Below are 9,753 nucleotides of genomic sequence, written 5' to 3' on the forward strand. Positions count from 1 at the left end.
CCATTTTAAACTGTCAGAACAAGCAGGAAATTACTCTTCCACATAGCCAAATTAGGTACTGTCATGGATGAGACACAGCACACACTGCTGCAACACATTAAGAACATGCAGAAACTTAGAAGGCAAATGCAGGCTACAACACCTTGTCCTAGATATAGAAGAGAGAAAAGGGAATGTTTAGACCAGATCCCTCCTCCTCTACCACAGACCTGAAGGAGAACAAGAGYTTATTCCCTTGCTGCTTCTGGGCTGCCATCTCCAATTTTGACCTTCTCTGGTGTGGTTTGGTATCTCACCTCCACAGAGAGATCTCCAGGGTAGAGAATCTGCAGAACATCTCCAGACTTGGTGTGATATGGAATCAGTTGATCCCCTCGCTGGCGAGCAACCACAGTCACCTTGGAAGAAACGTAGTTTTACTGGTTACCAAGCTGCCAGCAGAGTTTGCAAGATACAGGAGAAGCTAAAGACTTACCTTATCAGCTGGGCCCAAATGGGGGTTATCTCCACTCAGACCTGCATAGAAGAATGAGACACGAAGGTCTCCCACCTGCAAATGAGAGAATATTGGAAATCAACAGAGAAAGTTCCTTCCAAAGGAGAATCACAGGAAAGATAACTGGGAACACCATTTATTGGATCGTACTTTTTCCAMACATTTATGTCAAGCCAGAGAATATCCAGTAGGATTTCCAAGTTGTATTTTTTCCAGGCCAGGTTGATCACAGAAACAGGACAGGCTCAAATACTGCTTTGTAATACTCCTTCAGATTTAGCTGCAGAAACCCATTAATGCCAAAGAGCACCTCTGTTCATCTATTGCCATTTCATCTTTTGGCAGAGGAGGACAGAGAGCACAAGCTGACAACAAACTATTTCACTGTATTCAGTTCAGCACAGCAAGGCAGAGGTGGAACCATCCCATGTCTCTTTCCATTTAAAAGCATGGCAGAGGAAGAGACTCAAGAAAATGGAGGCTGAAGATGCAAGCAGGATCAGAAGCTTCTTGCAAGAGAATCACTCCTGCTGAAGCACTGTACTAAGGGTCTCATCCTACATGGTGCCCAGCACTACAATTTTGACATACTGCAAAGGAAGTAGGACCCTCCCCAACTTTCCTTCTCACATAATAACTACTGTTGCTTTGGTTTATCCATCTCTTACTTCTGGACGCCTGGGGTTCTCGCTATGGTAAAAGTAGTCTCCTGCCCGGGTAACGTCAGCATGTGGATCCTCGAGGTTTGACAAGCTCAACTGCTTAAAGTCATCAATCCTATCCACAAGACCTAAACAGAACAAAGAACAAAGCTCAGGTCTGGCTACCTAATTTGGAATAGCCAGCTTGCTGGCTCCCTGATTATCACTTGAAATGACTGTCATTGTGGAAAGAACCAGAGTCTACTGCTGATGCAAGAAGAGACACACAGCATCAGCACAAAGAAATCCTTACCTTTAGAAAGAAAAAAGCTGCCAACTTGGACATTAGGAGAAACAGCAGTGAAAGACTCCACAGCCATAGCACTGGGGAACAGAAACAGCCTCTGATTAGTTCCAGAGCTATTGGTCAACTCTTTATTTGCAGTGTATAATATATGGCACATAAATATCAGGATATGCTCAAAGAGTTAAATAACTGACATGACATGAAAATTATGGTGCTGGAGCCACTAAGATACGTTAAGGCAAGATATGCCCATGTGATCCTCTGGTCTGACCTTCTACACAGGCAGAGCATGGGATTTCACAAATTCTTTCTGTACTAAGCCTGCAGTGGGCTGAAAGCAAATTCAGCTCTTTCAGGAAAYTGTTCAATGGAGTTATAAAGGTTTTCAGTGATAATGAATTAATCACATTCCCCAATGAATTCCTGAAACGGTTAACTACACTCATAAATGCACKTCATTTCTAGCCTGAGTTTATTTAGCTTCAGCTGTCAACCACTGCATCTTATCTGCTAASTTAGAAACCTAGCTCAAACTTTCTCCACATAAAGGTACTTCTAGATCATGACTGAATTAGATGCCTACATTCTCAATTCTAGAATCCTTTACCCACAGACTCAACTTCATTCTCATAAGTAGTACTATTGGATTATCCTTGGCAGTAAATAACATGGATAATTGTATTGTCACAAATGTCCAAGTTGCATAACCAGGTAAGATAGATGGAAGAAAAACATGTAATGCACACTTAAAAAATACATTCCCATTAATAATAAGCATGATTTGGAAAAATCAGCATGTCCACAAACAGAGTTGATTCAGGCACGGATCTACTGTAGTTCTGCTCAGACTTCTTGGTCTGTCCCTCTACACCCAGATGAAATGTTCTCAGCTGCAGCACTAAATTAAAACTACTTCTTACTTTTAAGTAGAGACTGAAGAGTGGTTGGAGAATTGTCGTTAAGGAAAAAAAAGGGGGGTGTCATGATGGGGAGAGAAAACAGAAGTGTCACTTGTGCATCTTTTTCCCCTTACCTCTTGTCTAAYCAGATCTAAGTTAGTTGGACTTACGATTAGAAACGTATGTCTTAACTTTCCCTTCCAGGGTGTTACTTTCAAATAAAGKATAGCTCATTCAGAGAGCACAGCGCACCAAAACAGAGTTCTGGAGATTCTGCAAGTTCAAAATTGTGCTAAAATTCCCATTCTCCCACCTCTTCAGCTGTATTTTTCACTCTCACATCACATTACATCACACAGATAGCATCCTGCACCACAAGAAACCAATCATTATGCTACAGTGTGCCACTTTCAATCAAAACGCTGCAGATGAGAGAAGAAAAATTATATGTGGGTGATTGCCACAAACAAGCCTGTGAGCTCACACATGCAAGTTTAGATGAGCAGAGTTTAAGTAGTTTGACAAGCACATGGGATGCCTGCTATTCCAACTTCCTATTTGTAACAGAAAGAATAGAATAGAAAATAAAATTAGTAATTGGCTGCATTAATCGACAATAGAAGTCAGAAAAGAGTCCACTCAAATTCTCCTGCATGGAAACCACATGGTCCAGAGGTAACATGATAATAGCCTGACATCCAACCATAACTAATGGGTAAGTTAATTATGGTCTCGCCAGGCAGCTTTGAACTGTTATCTAATCCCTCCATATCAAAGATTTCCCAACTATAAGAAGGCCGGCARCTTTCATCTACTTTGCTGTGCCATGAGGATTAGTCATTCAGAACTCATCTTTGATCAGATATAGTGAGAGAATCTAGAGGGACTATCTATGGGGCACATTACCTAGGGTTTTTATGTCCAATTTCTCGATCGAAGTTTCTGCTGTTCACAACTTCTGATTTCCATTCAGTATCTAAAGAAAATGAGACCAAGATTAAGGACAGGACCRGAAAAGTTGCCGCTAGGATCTTAATTACCGAAGAAAGGCCCTTCTCAGTCAATGAATCAGTTCTAAGTTGCACTTGTAGTAATACTTTTCTATATCAAGCTATATGTGTGATAGYCTGTAACATTATACTTAAGTATAGCCTTTTAACATATTAAGGAGGAATGAGAGAATTTAGAAAGAAAGAATTTTTGGAGATAAAATTGTTGTCTAACAACAGTGGCATTTTCCCTGATAAGCTTGGACTTTTGGCTCCTCTTTTGGGGAGTGATCTGGTTCTGCAAGAAAGGGATGTGAGCTCTGCTGGAACTAGCAAATTCAGTACAGTATAGCAGCAGACAGAGATGGTACTTTACATTTCACAGGCAAAATTTATAATACTGCTTTCATTCAGGCCAAAGCAGTCTCCCAACATCCCCAAGACAGGCTCCAGTAGATTTCTTACAACTGAAAAACTAGGATCCCTCTTTTGAGGATAAATTTAGCTCTATATGCTCCTATGAAGAAACAGAAAAGAAGGAAAAGGAATCGCTTAAACAGTGGAGAAAGGATTATTATAAGTGATATTCAGGTAACATATAGCCCAAYGTTGGACAGACTCTATCAGTCTTGAGAGGAGAGCTGTTTTTTTTATGGCTTCTCTTTTTGTTCTGTACTACTGCAAAGCTGCTTTTTCCATAGTTCACACCCACTAGTTCTGATCCTATACATTTCCACRCTGCACAGCCCCATGTTTCACTGAGCTGGCCCAGAACTGCGGCACACCCACGTTACATGACAAGTCCACATGCTTTAACTGAGGATAAACAAGGCAGAGACTGATCTCCAGAGATACAGTAACTCAGAGCATTTTTACGCCACTGGGCAGATCAGAATAATCCTCTCTTCTGCTCCTGCCAAAAAAGCCTTTGGCAAAAGCTGCAATGCACATCAGAAGTTGCTGGTGATTATCATTAGCTGGTATCAATGCCTGAACAGACAATCAACATACTGCCTTACAGGCTGGGGCTACGCTGCTCTTCTCTGTCTGTTCTCTTCCGCTCACGTCTGACACGTGTCCAGCTACATCACTTTTAAAGAGGAATCTCAGGCAGCACATTGTGCTCCCAGCTCTGCCCACCTCCTGCCACYGAAGACTTTACAGGACCTATTTCTGGAGCATCTTTTCTCTGGATGTTGCCCTGAACTTCTAGGATTTTTAAGATAAGACTTAGATTTTATGTAGTAGTTACTTGCAAACAGCACACAGTCATCCCTTCACTTTGGTTACCTCTAGAAAGAGAGGTCCTGACATTTACTTTGAAAAGAGAATGTTTTATCGTTTCTTCAAGCTCCTTTCCTTTCTTTCCCAATGAAAAAGAAAGTTTAAAACAAAAATCAAAATACACCCACATAGAAGTTCAAAGTCAGAGTCATAAAAGAATACTTTCTGTTGATCAACTTACTGTATGTATATTTTGTCTCTTTCTTAACTTCACCCTTCTCTTCATATTCCCTGCAGAGAAAAGGGGTGTGGTGAGAACCGAAACAGAGCGCACACACACCTGGTCATGCCAGAATACACTTCACAAACAAAATGTACAGATAGCTCCCCGGCAATACACTGCTGGTTACCAGCCTCCGATTAGACTGCATCACTGATCACAACCCTCTGAGCTCTACTGTTCAATCAATTTTCAATATACCTCAATGTCTGCTCATCTTGCCCATACTTCATCAACTGYTAGAACCACTTATTTTTTCATAAAAAAAGAAAAAAGCCCTATTTGGGATTTCAAAAACCAACCAACCAACCAAACAAACAATTTTGTGGAGTAAAAGAGTCTATGCATATGATGAGGTTCCTGATTCAGCAAAAGCCTTTTAAGTTTCCTCTTTGAGGACAGAAGAAAAATTGACTTGAGGATCCATTCTCCTGTTCTAAGGAATGGCAGCAGGAAGGGCTTACCAGACAGGATAGCTAGGTAGGGGACAAAAGGCTGGGGGAAGGGATTATAAAGTTTTAGTTAAAAAAAAAAAAAAAAAAAAAAAAAGAACAGGATGAAGTTTTCAGGGATAATGGCTTTGATTCTGCTAATGAACCAGGCATGGCATATTGCAGGAGTGCAGTTAGGTAATTCCTGATGGGMAGAAAGAACACTAATAAATGAAATGGAGCTTTACGAACATTAGAAAGGACAGAAATCAATTGAGCCTTTGGGAAACACGGATGGAGTGTTTTCTGTTATTGTCCTTAAATTGTTAATGATCTTTGAATTCTGTTGACAACATATGCAACAGAAAATAATCGATGGGCTCTGGGAACAGCACAGGACAACAATAATGAAAAGGAAAGCCACAGCTGTAGCATGAAGGCTAGGAAGCCCCATAAGAAGCTATACAAGGACAGGAATTAGAAATATTTTATAAAAGATCTTGGAAGCTATCCAAATTTTATCAGCTGCAAATTCCATAACATGAATCATCTATAAGACCTGACACCTGCAGGGAAATAAAAGTAACTCTGTAAAAAGCCTCAAGAGCTCTAGAAGTCTCCTACTGTAAAGTTTCAGATTTTTTTGAAGGTGGAGGAGAGAGCAGCAGAGGAGAAAAGAAAGAGAAAATACTGTTGTGATGGGATCCTGTTAAAATATCATCTTTCTAAATAACTTTTTAAGACTTGTTTCACTTACTTCGAATCTTCATATTCTACCCACTGGTACATTTCCACATTACGCTTAAGTTTGACGGCATGGATGGAGAGCCCATAGCTGGGATCAAACAAAGGCTATTTAAAATTTAAAGAAAATACAAATCAGTATTTATGTTGTACTTCAGGTAAGCTCAAGCATCGTAGTTTTATTCTAGCAAAGGCAACATCTGCTGGTTTGCCCTAGAAAACTTTCTAATCACACCACGATTTGGAAAAGAATGGCATGTTCAAACAAAAACAGAGAGCAAGAGTGCACGAGAACATTAAAGTGCTATAAACAAAACACAGAGGAGCAAAGCTCCTTCAATTTTTGAACAACTGTATAACCAAAAGGGCGAAATCATGCATCAGACACAACAACGTGCTGTCCTGCTATCACATAGTCYTTTTCTTTCAAGAATCTTTAACATGTCACATTAGTGAATTATGYATTATAAAAACCATATGGGGCAGTATCTCCATCCCAGGGATGAGAGATCAACCATCTCACTGGCACAAATCATGAACCTCAGCGAACCCATTTACATACCTCATTGTACATAGTTAGTATATAGTTGTATACACTACAAAAGCCATGAAAAGACAGGAGGGAGTATCTGTTTACACCACTGATAAATGTGACCTAAAGAATMCATCATCACAAGTCTTTGTCACAGWAAACAACAAAACCAGAAATGCTGACTCACGGTATGCAGGCTGAGGTGTTTGTATCAGTGGGAGATTTTATTTTGGTGGATGCTACCATGGTGTGTTACCTACTACAACACAGGCTGACCAGGTACAATGACACCATTGGTGGAAAAAACTTGCAGTACCTCTGTACTGCAAGTCCCTAAAGACTTTCTAATGTCATGAACGCACAACAAAATCCCTATGCAACAGAGGAACTGAAATTACACAAAGTCAGTGGGAGGGTAAACACAGCTAGAAGTAACATGTTTCTTGGGAACAGGGAAGACAGGGCTGTCTCCCTGCTTTTCAGCCAAAAACCTTAGATGGTAGCAGGCCACACTTACAGGGCAGGTGAGAAGCTACATATCTTCTCCCTGGATATCAAAAATACATAGTCTTAATCAGCAGTAAAGACTTGTCCTTAGCATCTTGAAGACGCTAGTTTTATTTACCTTTGATGTGCTTAGAGTGCCAGCTAAGTGCACTAGTCTTCCTTCGTGCTGTTGAGACACAGTGTAGATACTATCAAGAGGGACCACCAGAGAAAGTCCCTCATCAAGAGATTTGGTTGTCCTCAAAGCTCGTCCCTGCAGTCAAGAAAAGCAAAATTTAGTTGTGAAAGATCAATTGYACAGCATCACTTTGTGAAAAAGGTTAGTAGAAAAGCAATCTGCAGATCCTACAGAGTGCTTGTACATTTAGCCTCAAGACATTTTCTTGAAATGAGCTTCTAATTCTCAGCTCTCTCMTTCTCTGTGTCTGAAGAAGTTTGAGGTAGGACTTCTTATCCATGCAGCAGGCCTGTTAACGTTATCTAAGCTACTAACACAAACACAGATTACTCTCACAAGGCTCTRAAATTATTACTCTTCATCTTTTACCCTGTTCATTATTCTTGAGTAAGTGCCATAATTACACCAGTTACGACTCTTTTTTTYAGTCCTATTTGACTACTGTGCAGARGTTCTTYTTTTCTTACCATCATGTTACAGTGTGCTTTTTTCTGCAAAATCCCTGAAGTTGGAAGTAGTCCTTTTTTCTCTTGTAGAAATATGGAAGAAAGTAATAGGTGAAAATTCACAGAATTCTGCTCCCCCTGTCCAAAACTGCCAAATATCCAAACTCTGACACCTTTCACAGCTGTGATCCTTCAAACACCCACAKCAAGCTCAACTCTGCCACCACCAGGACTTCCACTGATTGCAATGAACGTTCTCAGGATAAGAAGTCTATGTGGGATGGGAAGCATATGTTTGCAAGGGTCATGTCTTAATGTTACCTGCTTACTTCAATTATTTCTTCAATTTAAACCCAAGACTTAAAATAACATTGAAAACTAATTAACATGCTCAGCTTTGCAAGGTGGAGTATTAATTCCTTCAACATGATTATAACAATACTAGAAATGAAGAGCTTACTCATCTCAAGAAAAAAATTGGTTCCTTGCCTGGAGCAAATAATTTTGCTTTTTTTTTTTTTACAGGCAAGGGCATAATACTGAACCACTAGCACACAAAGATATTCTATATGAGCTGCTACTCACACAAGCCTCTCTCAATAACACTGACTATAACCTGTTTCCACAGCAGCTCAAAGTTTTTGGATCTTACCTCTCTTACTGCAGACAGCCACCACCTCTACTACACTCTGTTCTAYGGAAAAACTCTATCTGTGGTCCCAACATCCCCATTTTTCTGATATATCCCCAGCACAAGCCACAGACTCTCCATACACATTATCTTTTTCTCATGGTTTAAGTAATAAGGTTTGACCATAACCATTATAGTAAGCCTATAAATACGAAACTAGTTGAATGTCATGTCAGTCGTGACATTATAAAGCAATGTAAGCATTAACAGTGATTCACTTACCTCATTGGTAAAAATAAGGTAGAAAGACAGAAGAAATGTCACAAGTCCCATCAACATGCCCCCAGAAGTCTCACCGAGCCTCTCCAGGAACCCCGGTTTGGAATGGCTTGTGATTTTAACATGTTCTTTTTTGCTGCCTGTGTCAGAGAACTGTTGGAAACAAACAAAAAAACGCAGTATTGCTGTGAAAGGGCAAGACATTCTTTTTTGAAATAGGGTTTTTAGCTTTGTTAAAACTGCTACTCCRCAGAGTAGCACCTCTTGCCTTGGACATAAGCTTTTCCTCACTTGTACACTATAACTATACTATGACACTTCTGATACCAGAAATACAGCCAATAAATAAACTTGACAGAACTAAATAAGTGTGATAGAAAAAACTGCTAATATACTGTTTCAACATTTTTAAAGCTTCCTCCAGCCTGCCCCTCGTTCGCCTATTTGGCACCTACATCCTGCAGTCAGGCCATGACAAACTGAGTAATACTCCTGAATTCCAGACCAGCTAGAACACAGCTATAAATAACAAGTTACATTTTACTTCACCGGGGGATAAGAGCCTGTAGCCTTTAAAATAAYTGCACTTTGGGCAACCATAGGAGACAGTTTAGCACTAAGTTGTATTCCTGTCCTAGAGGGTGCTGCGTTAAAGCACACGGGTTTCTGTACGCGAGCGCTCTCCGTACGTTTTGGCAGCGGGGACAACCGAGAAGCAACCTGGGAGCAGCACAGGCCGCTGCGGGCGGCGGGGAGGCCTCCCCTCAGCCCAGGGGCCGCGCCCGGGGAAGCCCGGCGGCTTCGCCCCAGCGCCGCCGCCGCCGTTCCCGGGCCCCTCTCCGCAGCCAGGCCCCCCGGGGGCAGCCGGAGCCGGGGCCGCCGCAGGGAAAGCGTCAGCCGGCAGCGCTCACTCACGSTCCTCGACATCTTCAGCCTCTTCCCCTCGCCGGGTCCCGCCGCCGCCACAGCGCCGCTCCCCACCCCGAGGCGCCGCCGCCGCGGGGCACGCTGGGACACGTAGTTCCCAACCGCCGGCCGCCGCGGGGCACGCCGGGAAGCAGAGTCCTCGCGGATTGGCGCGCGCGGCTCCGCGGTCGGAGCCCGTCTGGGCGGGGGGAGGCGGCGCTTCCGGAGCGGGGAGGTCACGGCGCGGAGCCGCGCGCGCCGCC

The 9,753-nt window shown here is 42.2% G+C and overlaps 1 protein-coding gene across 1 annotated transcript in view; it reads right to left on the reverse strand.

Annotated features, from left to right (window-relative positions):
• The window catches only part of TMEM43 (transmembrane protein 43), a 13,913-nt gene extending 4,320 nt beyond the window's left edge, over nt 1-9,593 (reverse strand). The window contains exons 1-10 of the mRNA XM_085324122.1: nt 9,500-9,593; nt 8,588-8,737; nt 7,169-7,303; nt 6,025-6,119; nt 4,798-4,847; nt 3,250-3,319; nt 1,451-1,521; nt 1,165-1,286; nt 476-550; nt 297-398 (exon numbers count right to left, since the gene is read on the reverse strand). Of these exons, the coding sequence (XP_085180248.1) occupies nt 297-398; nt 476-550; nt 1,165-1,286; nt 1,451-1,521; nt 3,250-3,319; nt 4,798-4,847; nt 6,025-6,119; nt 7,169-7,303; nt 8,588-8,737; nt 9,500-9,511 (882 nt within the window). The 5' untranslated portion in view covers nt 9,512-9,593. The remainder of the gene's footprint in view (nt 1-296; nt 399-475; nt 551-1,164; nt 1,287-1,450; nt 1,522-3,249; nt 3,320-4,797; nt 4,848-6,024; nt 6,120-7,168; nt 7,304-8,587; nt 8,738-9,499) is intronic.
• Nucleotides 9,594-9,753: the final 160 nt, after the last annotated feature.

Source organism: Rhea americana, unplaced genomic scaffold (assembly GCF_003343005.1).
Source record: "Rhea americana isolate MKP2758 unplaced genomic scaffold, rheAme1 scaffold_120, whole genome shotgun sequence".
Lineage (NCBI taxonomy): Eukaryota > Metazoa > Chordata > Aves > Rheiformes > Rheidae > Rhea > Rhea americana.